Source organism: Ceratotherium simum, chromosome 11 (assembly GCF_057802395.1).
Source record: "Ceratotherium simum simum isolate JZ-2026a chromosome 11, ASM5780239v1, whole genome shotgun sequence".
Classification (NCBI taxonomy): Eukaryota; Metazoa; Chordata; class Mammalia; order Perissodactyla; family Rhinocerotidae; genus Ceratotherium; species Ceratotherium simum.
The window spans coordinates 14,992,084-15,006,485 of record NC_141910.1 but is presented as its reverse complement, the minus strand read 5'-3'; the positions used below and the strand labels follow the sequence as shown (position 1 = coordinate 15,006,485).

Below are 14,402 nucleotides of genomic sequence, written 5' to 3'. Positions count from 1 at the left end.
TCAGCATCTGGCACTGTGCTTCACTTGGAGCGACAGGTGCCAGAAGCCAGATCCCAGCGCCTGCTGTTGTGAAAATGCAACATGGTGCCCTCAGTGGCAATACTGGAAATGGCCACTAGGTGGCGATGTTGTGCCTTGAAATGCCGCCTCTCAGCGAGCAGGGTCCCCAGTGTCAACCTGCCTGTTGGGTGGAGCACTGGGTGTGCCTCGCTGCCAGCTCTGGCCCTTTCGTGTGTCCTCCGCCTTTTCTTGGTGTCTATCCTTTATGTCTCTCCCTTGTCTGTCTATAATATGGAAAAACACCTTTTCTTTGCTGTGTTATTTCTTGAGTGTATCTAGTCAGGTTTCAGGTCCAATTTTCAATTGGCAAACAACACATAGACGTGCAGGCAGACACCAGTGGGGAGGGACCTGAGGGCCCACCATGGCGCTGGGGGCTGTGTCTGACTGGGGAGGGTGCAGTGATGACTTAGTTTGTGATAAATTCACAGCTGGGCAGGGCTGGGGCCTCGGTTCACATCTGTTTCCCGCGCGGGAGCTGTCTTTCCATCTGTCTGTCTGCTGACTCTCCGTCCACAGGCCCGTTCACGTAACCCGTGCTCCTCCCAGCCATGCCCATCCTAACCCCTTTTCCATTTCTTTACGCTTCAGAGGAGCCTGCAGGTGTGGTCAAGCCTCCTCCAGCCACGGACCGTATGTGCTTTCACCTTGGGGACAATGAGGGGGGCGGGGGGCTTGGGGTTTTTGCTGGAGAGGAGGGTAGCTGGTTGCCGGGAACTTTCTGATTTGCCTGTAGTGGGACTGCGATTCCCCACCACGGACCCTGAGCTCACCATTGGCTGCTACCTCTCAACCGCAGTTGAATATGTAAATCGCTTGGAAAGTTTTAAAGACAATTCCCTCCCACCCTGCAAACCCCTTCCTGAATCTGTTGGGCTCGTCTGATGCTCAAATGAGTCCACTCTTTCGAGCAGGGAGGAGGGGCAGGCATGGGGGTCCATGATGGGGCAGGGGCAGTGTAAGGCATCTTGGGAACCAAAAGGAGGCCAGGGTGAGTTGAAAACTCTTGAAGTTGGAATTCACAAGATAAATCACAATCGAGATGATTAGTACAAGTAATTAGTAATGTCAGTTCCATCAGCCTGGGCCTCCCACCTCTGTCCCAGGTGACAGCGCCCTGTCTGTGCTGGGGGCTGGAGGGGCAGTGATGAGGGATGCAGGGTGGCCCCTGGCTCTGGGGGAGGCACACCCCTGCCTTCTGGTTGGTAATATCTTATTTCTCAGGGATGGGCTCAAGCCCATCTCTGCCCTTCCCTCACCCCCAGGTCTCAACACTCGGGGGTGAGTGTTGAGACTATCATTCCCTTAGGTCTGGCTCAAGCATTTCCTTGATGAGGCCATTTATTTTGTGCCTACCTTGCCCCACCCTTGCTCATATGGGTTGGATCATCCCAGATAGTTCCTGCTCCTGGGCCCACTTCCCACCTTTGGCATTCTGGAAACTGCCTCTTCCTTCTCCCTCTGAAAGGGGCAGCTGGATTTTCAGCGTTCTCAGAGGACGGCCAGTGAAGTCCCATCCTGGGAAACTTGGCTGTCAGCTGGAAAATCATGACATTAACAAAAGAGGGCCTCCAAAAAGGATGGAAATGATGTAGAGAGAAGATTTTCCCTCATCATCAGTGTAATTTTCATTCAAACCCCACTCCAACTTCTCCACTGAAAGATTGTTCTTTGCACAATGTGGGGAGGGAGAGGGGATGCCAGGATGAGTCAAGGTCATTAGGTGGTCTGTCTCGACTTCATAAGGATACGGGGGTGGAGGGGACATGTGCCTGGGGGCTGCCCTGTGTGTGGGGGGACATCTAGCTGGCGCCCCTTCCTGGTGCCGTGGGAGATGGCTTCTCTGGTCACAGGCTCTGGGGCCTCCTTCATGCCTCCTCAGAGGCCGGATGGCCTGAGACACGGACGGAAGTGCAAGATGGAGGGGGGGATGTAGGGCGAGGTGCAGCCTGAGAGGGGTGGTGCAGTGCAGGGTCTGAGCTCCAGCTTTGCGTGCTGGCTGAGTGCATGGGCTTTGAGCTTCGACCATTTTGGGTCATGCCACTCTGTAGTCATGTGTTCCTTTGCATCTCTGAGCCTCAGTTTCCTCATCTATAAAATGGGACTAATAGAAGTTATACACATCTCCATGTCTCAGCACGGTGGTGAGGATTAAAGGGACTTATGGGAGACCATGGGAGCTCTCATCATTGTCACCATTCGTTATACATTTACGGGGGCTGCATCCCACGCATGTGCGAAGAACTGAGGGCCAGGGATGGGCTCAGGCCTGAAGGTGGCTGGGCTGAGCCCTAGAAAGCCCTGTCGGGCCAGCCCCTCTGATCCCTATGTATGTCTCCCAGTGGATGACCACCTGGGCTTCCTCCCCACCTTCGGGCCCTGCTATGTCAACCTCTACGGCAGCCCCAGGGAGTTCACTGGCTTCCCAGACCCCTATGCAGAGCTCAACACGGGCAAGGTGAGCCAGCCAGAGCCCCCATAGCCCCCAGATCCCCAGGCTTGCATGCGGGGGTCTTCCAGCCTGGCCTGGGCAGTATCTGGGGCTGGCCTGGGCTCCAGGGGACTGATGGGGCTTTTGTGGGCCCAAGGCCAGGCAGCCACCCACTCAGAGAACACTTCCTTCCCCTGGCGGCCTCCTGGTCCCTTCCTCCCTCTCACTCCCCTCCCTTTTGCCTCTTCTTCAGGGGCAGCCTGATCCCCCAATTTTCCTCGCCCCTGAGGTCCCATCTGTCTCAGGTTTCATCTCTCCCCTGGCTGGGTTGGAGTCTGTTACTGACATCTGGGAGGCTTGGCATGTCCCCTGATCTCTGTGGGTCACCATTTCCTCATCTGCAGAGTGATGGGGGTGACTCAGGGCCCTCCAGGTTGCCTGGGAGATGAACGAACTCAGGGCCAGATCAGGCCCCTCTCCTTCCCCTCCACCCCCCCTGCTCCTGGTGACCCAACCTCCCCTCTCAGGGGGAAGGCGTGGCCTACCGAGGCCGGCTTCTCGTCTCCCTGGAGACCAAGCTGGTGGAGCACGGCGAGCAGAAGGTGGAGGATCTCCCTGCCGATGACATCCTTCGGGTGGAGGTGAGGGGCACGGCTCTGGGGAAGCGAGAAGGGCGGTGGCCGAGTGGGTCTGGCTCTGAGGTGTCACAGTGGAGGAGGGCTCAGCTCTGCCCACACGCATGTGCCTGCACCACTCTGGGCCTCAGCACCTCAGCTGTGATGTGACACCTACCTTGTGTCCCTGAGGAATGGTTCAGAGGCTCAAAGAAGATAAATGAAAGTATTTAAAAAGTCTAGAGCTTGATGCAAAACGAGAGGCTATTTTACAACAATAATGTAATAGCTAACACTTATTAATCACTCAGAATGTGCCCGTGACCCTGTGCTAGTGACACTGTTGATGTCATCGAGTCCTCCAGCACCAGTGAGGTGGCTGCTCTTAGTATCTCCATTTTACAGATGGGGACACTGAGGCTCCAGTGTGTCAGAGCAGCAAGTGGTGGAGGTGGGCCTTGTGTCCAGGAGGCACTGCATGGAGTCTGCGTGGTGGTTTAAGCTCTCAGACTCTGTAGTCTGATGGTGCTGGTTTGAGTCCTGGCCTCACCACTCACCAGCTGTATCAGTTTCCCTATCTGTAAAGTGGGGGTAATAATTATACTCACCTCACAAGATTGTTGTGAGAATTAAATTAATTCATGCCCGTATGCAGTAAGCACTCAATAAGTGTTAGCTATGACGATTTACATTATCCAAAAACCCAGTTGTATAACCCTCTTCTCTCTGCCTCCCACGAATGGGATCCCAACGTCATCTTGGTTCAAATAGGGACATGTGATTGTGTGCCTGCCACGTCCTCAGCCCTGGTCCTCAGCCCTGTGCCGACGCCCAGAGGGGACGATGGGATTCGTTCATCCCACGCACATGGCAGCCGGTGTAGACTGCAGAGCTGGCTGATGTGGTGGAGGCCCTGAGTGGCGGGGGGTGGGAGCTCTGGGCAGGGGCACGACAGGGTGGAGCCTCAGTCGGCAGAGGCAGGAGACCAGGCTCCGCTGGGGTGGCAGTGCCGTTGCTGCTGGTTTGGATCGAGGAAGTAGCACAGCCTTGGAGGAGCAGACCTACTGGAGGAAGATGGACAAACGCACAGGACTGGAACGCGTCTGCTCAGTCAGTAACCAATCCGGGTGCTGTGGCTTAGCTGGACCGCTCGCCACCCACCTGTCCAGGCAGGATTTGTTGGGTGCCATTTGCTGTGACCCCTCCCCGCCCTAGTGTCTTCCTTCCTCTGCCCTCTCTGCTCCCAGAAGTACCTCCGGAGACGCAAGTATTCCCTCTTTGCCGCCTTCTACTCGGCCTCCATGCTGCAGGACGTCGACGATGCCATCCAGTTCGAGGTCAGCATCGGGAACTACGGTAACAAGTTCGACACAACCTGCCTGCCACTGGCCTCCACCACCCAGTACAGCCGGGCGGTCTTTGACGGTGAGGCCGCGTGCCTGGCTGGGACCCAGACCACAGAGCTGGGGCCGAACCCTAAGTCCTGCCTCCCGTGGAAAGCTGCCGAGGCCCACTCGAAGGCCCTGGCCCTGGCAAAGCTGTTCAGGGGACCCCCTGCTGTCCCCCTGTGCCACCTCCCCCTGCTCACCTCCGTGTGGGTCCCTCCTGCCAGGACCCGCAGATTGGGCTCCTGACACTGGCTGTGGTCAGCATTGACCCTGATCTCTGGCGATCGTTTATTCCAGGGTGGCTGTTGGGCATGGTGTCGAGATTTTGGAGAGTGTGGGTTTCCTTCTAACAGGCCCCCTGTTTTGATGTGCTAAGGAACCCTGATGAGAGCAGCAGCTGTCTGTTCAGGCACCGTGTGTGGACACTGTGGCATACTGGTCATGTCCTGTGTGTCCAAGGGAGTTCTCAGTGGGCAGGGGAGCAGGTGCCTGGGTCCGTCCCACCCTCGGTCACCTTCTCACCCACCCCTCGGCTGCTGGCTCACTCCCCGCCCGTTCCCGTCCTGCCAGGGTGCCATTACTACTACTTACCCTGGGGCAACGTGAAGCCTGTGGTGGTGCTGTCATCCTACTGGGAGGACATCAGCCACAGAGTTGAGACCCAGAACCAGCTGCTCAGGATCGCCGACCGGCTGGTGAGTGAACGCTGTCCCACACTCGCACACACCTTGTGCACGCACCCCCCTCGAGTGGGTGTCTTCAGACTGGTCCCCCATGGGTGCACACTCTTATACATAACTATGCCTGCAGACCTTCACGGCCACCTTCATGGCCCCTGGGGTCCCCTGTGTCCTGACAGTGCCAGGTTTGCGATCCTGTTGTGCATCCTGGGAGGGGCAGGAGAGGGAGTGAGAACAAGCCTGGGGAGCCCCCAGACTGATGTAGGAGCCAGCACGGAGAAAGAGCAGAGAGAAACTGAGCTGGGGGCAGCAGGACAGAGCCTTGCACCCATTCATTCATTCATTTATCTAATGCCTTTGACTCTTAGCATACACAAGGGCTTGTGCTGGAAACTTCTAACTAGAAGATAGACATAAACAAGGAGCTGTCCTGCATTAGGGGAGTCAGTTTTGTAAAGAAGAGCACAGGTTCCCCCACACTTCTCATCCAGATGTTCCAAACTTAAGTTCAGGTGACACTCTGGAGTACTGAGGGGAGATGGGGGCTCTGAGGAGGGAGAGGGCCAAGGAGCATCAGGAGGGCGTTGCAGGGGCGGCGAGGGGGGCGGGAGGTGGGAGCCCATCTAGGATGCCATTACAGTGGTCCAGGGGAGAGTGACAAGGCGCTGGGAAGGAGATGACCTTGGGGAGAAACTTGCATGGTTTGGGCAAGAAGGACTTGGTGGTCTCTTGGCTTGGGGGAAGAGGAAGGGCTGTAAGGAGTGACTCCAGTGGCTGGGGGTTGGGAGGCCTGGGAGAAGAGCAGAGTGTACAGTGAGTTCTGTTTTGGACATGACCAGGGGTTACCTGTGGATGCTGGGAGCTGCAGGCCTGGCACTTGGCCAGAGAGTGGAGGAAAATCAAAGTGGGCAGAGGGGGAGGCCAAGGGCGGGGAGCTGATGACCTTGGCGGTGGCCCCAGGCCATTCCTGTGTGTGCATGGGGTGGAGGCTCACCCACGAGGCAGTGGCCCATGGGAACACGGAGGAGGTGTTGCAGCCACGCTGTTGGAGCAAGCGAGGGGCAGCAGGACAGAGGGAGGGGGCTTGGAGAGGCTGGGGCCTGTCTGTGGAGGTGAGCACAGTGAGGAGGCAAGGTGCAAGGGGAATGGGAGGATTGGGATCTTGGGGTGGCTGGAGGGGTTCAAGGCCCAGGTGGGGGCCGTGGTGGTCCATGCCTTCCCTAGACTGGCAGTCTTTGTGCAGGAGAGCTTGGAATCAATGCTGTGCAAGTCCAGTCCAATTCTCCCGAGGGGGGGAAAGTGTCTTCTTTCCAGGGCCTGTCCCCAGACTAGTGGTCCCAGGGTGGAGCACACGCTCAGAAGGCTGATGGTGGGGAGGGGCGTGGGGGACTGAGGGACAATCCTTGGCCTGACCAGTATCCTGTGAGGTATCTCTGCCTCCCAGCTCAGGGCTGAGCCCCTGGAGATGGCTGGAGAAGAGCTCCATGGAGGAGACCAGATGCAACCCCAGGAGTGACCAGCTATGGGAGTTTGGAGAGGGAACCCCCTGTTAGTGGAGGTTGTCTGGGTGTCCCTGAAGGAGGGAGGATGGGATCCGAGCCTGGTTGGGTGGTAGGATATAGAAAGGAGAGAGCATTCCAGATGGGGGATTAGAGGGGGCTCAGAGGTCACTTACCTGTGAGACGTCAGACCTGGCTTGAAGGGGGCCTGTGAGGAGCAGGATGCCATCACATTCTGTTGAAGCCTGCACACAGAGCCTGAACTCCTGACCATGCACGAGGTTGGAGTCCCAGGCTTGGGAATTTGGATCTGTTTGGCGTGGGGAGCCCTGGAAGGTTCTTGAGCCAGGACAGACCCTGGTTTGTCAGGTCTGGGCTCTGCCTTCTTTGCTCTAACTGGTCTCTCTCTTCCAGTTCAGGGACTGGGCTGCGGTGACAGGGCCTGGGGGTTGGGGGTCCGACGTGAACCTTCCACCCCGCAGTGACAGTCCTGACCCTCGCCTGCCTCTTCCACAGGAAGCCGGCCTGGAGCAAGTCCACCTGGCCCTGAAGGCTCGGTGCTCCAGCGAGGATGTGGACTCCCTGGTGGCTCAGCTGATGGATGAGCTCATTGCAGACTGCAGGTAGGGGGTGCCTGGCACCCACACACCCTCCCCGCCTGGCTCAGCTGGACCCTTTCCCTGGGAGTGTTCGTGTGTGGCAGTGAGCAATGGCACGTCTCCCCAGCCACGCTTGGCCAGCAGTCCAGCCCGTGCTGAGTCCAAAGGTGCTGCAGCCAGCGCGGGGAGTTGAAAAGGTGACATTTAGAGCAGGTCATAAATCTCCCTGCAGCACCGGCAGCTGTGGGCCCGGCCGGCCCGGCTCACCTGAATGGGGAGCATTGTGTCTCTGATCCCCGACCTCCGATTTCCCTGATGGGATCTCCAGGAGGAGCCGGCTGGTGGGTGACAGCGCCCCTCCTTCCCCCAAGGCCAAGTTGGGGACCATGGTTTGTGTTTAGCCTTCTATTGCCATGGCTGACTGTCAGCTTCAGGAAAAGGGGGTTCTGGGGGTGATGGAGAACAAGGGGGCTTGGAGAAGGGGGAGCATCTCAGCATCTCCTCCACCACTGGGTGATTCGAGGCTCACCACCCACCTGCTCTGAACCTTGGTTTCCTTGTCTGTAACCTGACATTCAGAATAACTCCTTTATAATATCACAGAAACAAGGCCCCGGCCCAGAGAAAGTCTTTCATAAATGTAGCTATAGTTATTCTTTTTTTTTTTTTGTGTGAGGAAGATCAGCCCTGAGTTAACATCCATGCCAATTCTCCTCTTTTTGCTGAGGAAGACTGGCCCTGAGCTAATAACATCTATTGCCAATCCTCCTCCGTTTTTTTTTTTTTTTTTGCCCTTTTTCTCCCCAAAGCCCCAGTAGATAGTTGTATGTCATAGTTGCACATCCTTCTAGTTGCTGTATGTGGGACGCTGCCCCAGCATTGCTGGACAAGCAGTGCGTCGGTGAGCCCGGGATCCGAACCCCTGGCCGCCAGTGGCGGAGCGCGCGCACCTAACTGCTAAGCCACAGGGCTGGCCCCTATAGTTATTCTTAAGGAGAAGAAAAATGCAGGAGACTTAGCTTCCTGTCCTTTAACCAGCTTTGTGGCCTTGGACAGCTTCAGTTCTCTGGACATCAGTTTTCTCAGCTGTTAAATGGACTTAACAAATAGTTGCCTTTCTATTTTCTATGGGGTTAAGTATGATTATATACAGATATATTCTATGACCCCCTCTAAATCTTATCACCCTCCCATTGAATGTATGAGAAATGCCTTGATGCTGAGAAACTGGTGACATGGTGGCCTGATGCGGTGCCCCTTCCAGTCCTCTGTGCCCAGGTTGTGAAGTGCATCTCTATCAGACCAAGTGTCTCCCCAAAGAACGCCACCCCCAGGGGTGCAATTCCAGACAGGTCATTCCCTCATTCCCCAAGCCTTCCTGAAGCCTGGCAGGCTCCACCGGCACCCAGAGCATATTGACGAGGTGCAGCTTCAGCTTCCAGGGGCGATGATGCCACGGGGGCAAATGAAGTGTGTTGGGAGTTAGAGGCACTCGCTGTAGGAGGGGGAGGCTGAAGTCCAAGTGAGACAGGCCTCAGGGGTCTCCTGGGTGAGCTCAGCCCTGCGAGCCGTTGGGGGCACAGCGGTCCCGTGGTTCAGACGCTCACTCTGGCTGCAGGGGGAGGGATGGGCTGGCAGTGGTGGCGAGGGGAGGCTGGATGAAGGCGGGGACATTGGGAGGGGTGGGGCCGAGGGAAGCAGAGGGCAGCGTGGACTCTTCAGGAGGCATCAAGGTGACAACAGCCTCATCATGAACACTTTCTGTGTCAGGTCCTGTTCTAAGAATTTTACATGCATTAACTACACATAAAATCTTATGAGGTAGGAAGTAGAATGACCCGTTTTTGCAGATGAGGAGACTGAGGCACAGAGCGGTTAATTAACTTGCCCAGATTCACACGCCTAGTAAGTGGCCGAGCCGCTCGCTGTATTGCTCTCTTGTGGACAAGACTTGGTGGACTGGATGTGGGGGCCCAAGGAAGGTCCAGAATGATCCCCAGCTCTGGTCAGAGCAGCTGGTGGACGGCAGGACTGTTCTGGGAAGGGGTCAGCAGGAGAAGGGCAGGTTTTGAGGAAGGTGAGGAGGTCAGGACTGGCCGTGCTGAGTGGGAGGTGCCTGTAGGACATCTGTGGTCTGGAGGTCGGAGGACAGAGTGGGTCTGGAGGGGCACACAGGGGCACAGTCACCCTGGGGAGGGCCTCAGAGGGACTCGCTGTGCTCTACTGGCCCAGCCTGGCAGCTCTGGCGCCGAGGGCGGGCCAGGGCTCTGGGTGCTCCGGCCGCACAGCTCATGACTCATGCGTTGTGTGGACCTTGGCAGGTCCCAGGTGCCTGAAACATCTGAGATGGGTGGGACCTGAGTCCTGGGCTGCCCTCACCACCCCTCTCAAGGCGCTGTTCTTGGAGGATTTGGCTAAAAGCACTTCTGCCAAAGCCTGGCCCCCTGAGTCACTCTCCTCTGTATAGAAGGTGGCCTGGGGCCTCCTGGGGGGCCTGGTCCCAGGTCAGGAGCTTGGGAGGAGGTTCCCATCCTCTTGGGAACGCACAAATGGCTTGCCAGGGTATGAATGCCAGGCATCAGGACCGATTCCTTCAGGCACCACCTGAGGCCACCAACATCTCCGGGGCCACAGCAAGAGGGCTCCCTCCACCTCCCGAGCTCTGCTGAGCATCATCACAGCTGAAGAGCAGGGCAGCCAGGTGCCGGGCCTCCAGCCAGCTCACCACGGCTGACCTCTGGCTGCTCACCCAGTCCTCAGCCAGCCCCTGCCCACGTCTCCACAATGTCCTTCATTCCGTCAGACCCTTTTCCTGGCTCGCCTCCCTGGGGGCCCCTCTCCCCGCTGGCCAGTGGTGCCCACTCTGTTCTAGCAGCCGAGCCCTCTCCTCCCTAGACCCCGGCACAACTGCCCGCCGCACATCTCCACCTGGATGTCCTGCCAGCATGTCCAGTTCATTCTCTGTGATCTTCCTAGAATGGTGCCGTGCCGTCTCCACTGGAGCCCTGCAGCGAGCAGCTTTCATTCAGGAAAAGTCCCAGCTCTTGTCCTGGTGGATGGGCCCATCTGTCCCCACGCCCTGCCTCACGGCCCCCAGCAATCCTACCCTCCGCCCTTTGGAGCCTCCATGCTGGCTTGTCCGGCCCTCACTGCCCTGCACACGCTCCCTCCTGCCTCCAAGCCTTCGTCTTGTGTACTTACTGCTCCCTCGGCCAGAACGCCCTTTCTGCTTTTCTTGGCCTGACTAGCTCCTGTCAGCCTTGCCAGGTGCAGCTCAGGGCCACTTCCTCCAGGAAGTACTCCTGACTCTGAGGCTGCTCCGTGGGGATCTAGCCTGTTTACCTCTCTGTTCTAGGGGCTCCTGGAGGGCAGGGCTGGGTCTCTGGACCCAACCCCCAACCAGGACCAGCAAAGCTGTTGCTCACCAAGAGGGAAATGAATGACCCCTCGGCCAGTTCATCTTTCAGGCTGGACACTGCCCCCTCTCAAGCCACTGTCCTGGATAAAGGCAAGGGTAGGCGGCAACTTGGTGAGCAGCCCAGCTCTGCTCTCAGGCTGCACTTAGCCCTGTCCTGGGCCTGCCTGCCAGTTCCAAGTCAACCAGGGTTGGCAGGGTGACCACCTCTGTTTGGGGTTGGGGTACACTGTCATCCAGCCTCCTCTTTGGGGTTGCCTTTTCTTTCCATACCCCCTGCCATGGGCTTTCCTGGGGTGAGAAAGGGCCGAGACATCTTGTTAGTGGCAGTCACAGGTCCTGGCTGTGTCTTGGGGAGTCTTGGCTGGGCTGGTGGCCTCCATGAAAATCTCCCTTTGGTGGTCTGTATGGCAGTCCCTCCCAGCTCCCGACCCGGGCTGGGAGCATAAATCACCCAGGTTGGCTTGGCTCTCCGTATCCCACTGCAGACCCGCCTGCCCCCACCCTCAGGCCCACTCAGCCTCCTTCCCAGGCAGGCCCCAGCCCAGGATCTGGCCCAGGCCCCCCTCTACCCACCGAACGTGCCCCTCCGCCACATTGAGTGGGCTGGGGATGGAGGCCGCCCCTCTTCTGGACTGGGGCAGCCCCATCCGCGGCACCCTCGGGGCAGTAAATATTATATTACTACAGGGTGTGCAGTACGTGACCTGAGACAGGCCCCGGGGCTTAAGTTTCCCGAGATGGAGTTTGCGTACTGCTCCCCCCACCCTAAAAATTCAATTAAAAAAAATAACAGGAAAAATGTAGTGCGCCGAGGGCCTGCCAGAGTGGTGTATCTGGCGGCGGCGGTGCCGCTGCGCTCCGGCGGTAATTGGTTCTGCATAGCTCGGGGAAATTGGCAGAAAAATAAATCAGCCGGGAGCCGGGAGTCGAGACGCTGCGGGGAGGGGAGTATGGGGGGGGGCGCTGCCAGTGGTGGGAGCAGAGCTTGCAGAGCGGTTTGACTGATGTCCTGTTTGGGAGTCAAGGGCTCGGTGGAGGTGGGGCAGCCCCCATACCTTCAAGCAGGCATGATCCAGAGGGGTCCTGCGTGGTGAGAGAGAGCAGGGATGCCTCCACCCGGGCTCACCCCATCCTACATGACCCCGTGTGTGTGCTGACTAACCCTGGAGGCTGGGATGGTGAGGAGGAGCCATATGAAGGACTTTACCGGAGCCCAGCAGGATGGGGGGGGGGTGTCAGAGTTCTTTGCCTCCAAACAGGATTGAGTTTAAACCCAACCCCCCAGGGCTAGGGCCTAGGGCTCTGTTTCTGGGACTCCACATACCCCCCACCTCCTCTCCAAAGGCTTCCCAAACACAGGGTTCTGGGAGGGGTGTTGTGGGGCCGCCCTGGGTCGACACATCTGTATTGCTGGCTGTGGGCCTCCCCACAGCGTCTGCAGTGGCTTGTCAGGGGTCCATAAATTTCCTTCTTGAGGAAAGTGTGTGTACAACAGAATGGATTCGTTTCAGCCAAGGGCAACTTAGTGCTCTGGCCTCTGCTCTAGGAGGATGCAGGGGGCAGCTCTGAGGGCTGCCAGCTGATAGGGCAGAGGGGACACATGTGCAAAAGAACTCCCACCACTGGAGGATGAGGGTGTTTCACACAGGTGGCCCCGGAATAAAGGGCTGGGGGACTTCAGAGCGGGAGGCATGCAGGCTAGTGTGGTTGGGGAAGGCTTCCTGGAGGAGGTGAGGATGGAGCAGGTCACACGGAGATGAGTGTGCACGTGGGTCAGGCTGGAGAAGGCACCCAGGGCACGTGGAGCACCCAGCAGGCAGGCTGAGGCTGTGGGGCCTGTTGTGGAGGCCTGTGTACACGTGTGTGTGCATGCATGTGTGCGCCTGGACGTGGGTGACCTGCTGTGCATCAGGCACATCCTATCTGTGTCCCCCACAGCCAGCCCCTGTGCGACGTCCACGAGACGCCCTCCGCCACCCACCTGGACCAGTACCTGTACCGGCTGCGCACCTGTCACCTGAGCCAGATCAGTAAGGCGGCCCTGGCCCTGAAGCTTGGCCACAGTGAGCTCCCCGCCACCCTGGAGCAGGCTGAGGACTGGCTCCTGCATCTCCATGCCCTGGCTGAGGAGGTAGCTAACCCTGGGAGGTGTCTTCCTCCCTGCCTGGAACATCACACTGGGAGGGACATGGGGACTGTCTGGACCGTGATCCAACCCTGGCTCCATTGCTGGGTGACCTTGGGTAGGTGACTCCCTCTCTCTGAGCCTCCAAGTCCCCGTTTGCAGCAGGAGGAGAGAGGATGCCACTGGATACTGGGTGTTATGGGGCCCAGCTCTGAGCCTGGCATGTAGTAGGTGTCCAATTAATGCCCTCAAATGTGCTCAATAATTGTGCTCAATAATTGCCACCGAAGTGTGTCCGAGACAGAGCTGGGACCAGAACCCAGGGTACTTGGCTCTAGGTCCTGTGCTGGGGCCTGCTTCTTCAGGGACCCGACTCCTTCTCACTGCCACCCAGTGCCTGCGCGCACCTGGCCTCACCCCTGCCCTCTGGGGCCCTGTGTTTCCTGCCCTCCTGGGTGCCTCTGAGCCCCAGGCCTGAGGAGGCTGCACATGCAGTAACTCTGAGCTTTGTCGTATCTGCTCCAGTTTGTCTTCAGGGGCATCCTTTCCCCACCTGCATACCCCTCCCCCCATCCCCCCAGGTCAGATCCACCCACCCAGTTTCCCAAGCAAGCAGGCAGGCCATGGAGTTGTCCAGAACGAGGACAGGGGTCTGCTTATATGTCACGGGCAGACCAGCTGCTGCCTGCTCCGACCGGAGCCCTCTGGTTCCCCTGGGGAGGGTGTGGGGGATGGTGAGGAAGGATGTCCCCAGAAGGAGTGTGCTGAGAAGGGCAGGACCTAAGGGGCCTCTGGAGGATCGAGTTGTTGAAGGGGAGAGGGAGGTCCAGGAGGTGGGAGGGTGCTCAGGAGGGGAAGGCAGCCCGAAATGTTGGTCCCTGAGAGTCAGCCTTGGGCGTGTCCCTGGGCAGGCCCTCAGGCATGTGGCCAGCTACCTGGGGGAACACTGTGTTGCTCCGCCACCAGCTGATGCCTCACGTGGCTGTGAACCATCCCCTCAGGCTGGGCGCAGGCTGCCTTCCATCATCTTGGCCCAGACTAACCCAGGAACTCAGCACAGACTGTGACAGGGCTGGGAGGGCGTAAGTCAGACGGGCACTCGTGACTGTCAGGGAACCGGAGAGAGTCTCTCTCACCTTTGAGAGTGCATCAGAATCCCCTGAAGGGCTTCTTAAAACAGGTTGCAGGCCCCACCTGATTCTGCATGTCTAGAGTGGAGCCTGAGAATCTGCATTTGCAGCAAGTTCCCAGGTGGTGCTGCTCCGGGGACCACGCTTTGAGAACCCCTGGTGTAGTGTTTAGCAACACACATTTGGAGTCAGCAAAACCCGGTTGGCTCCTAACCTCTTTGAGCCTGAATCTCCTCACCTGTGGGAAGGGACTTCCTGTCCCTGCCTCTGGGGCTGCTGTGGGGATGCGATGAGACAGGCCCTGGGAAAGCGGATTGGGTGCTCCAGGGGCATCAGCTCTCAGCAGCAGCCCTGGTTAGAGACCCAGCCCCACCCACCACACACACACTTTGCTCACCAGCCTTGGAAGCAGATGGACGTACCTGTCTCTCTTGAGTGTGGCACTGGGAGCGGTTCTC

The 14,402-nt window shown here is 58.1% G+C and overlaps 1 protein-coding gene across 16 annotated transcripts in view; it reads left to right on the top strand.

The window, feature by feature from the left end:
* The window catches only part of DYSF (dysferlin), a 203,296-nt gene that overhangs the window by 81,567 nt on the left and 107,327 nt on the right, over positions 1–14,402 (top strand). For 8 of the 16 annotated variants that reach the window (XM_004435548.3, XM_004435557.3, XM_004435551.3 and 5 more), the window contains 7 exons: positions 652–693; positions 2,403–2,518; positions 3,019–3,132; positions 4,353–4,530; positions 5,064–5,188; positions 7,189–7,295; positions 12,628–12,820. In XM_004435548.3, the coding sequence (XP_004435605.1) occupies positions 652–693; positions 2,403–2,518; positions 3,019–3,132; positions 4,353–4,530; positions 5,064–5,188; positions 7,189–7,295; positions 12,628–12,820 (875 nt within the window). The remainder of the gene's footprint in view (positions 1–651; positions 694–2,402; positions 2,519–3,018; positions 3,133–4,352; positions 4,531–5,063; positions 5,189–7,188; positions 7,296–12,627; positions 12,821–14,402) is intronic. The other 8 variants (XM_004435553.3, XM_004435559.3, XM_004435546.3 and 5 more) reach the window with 1 other exon arrangement.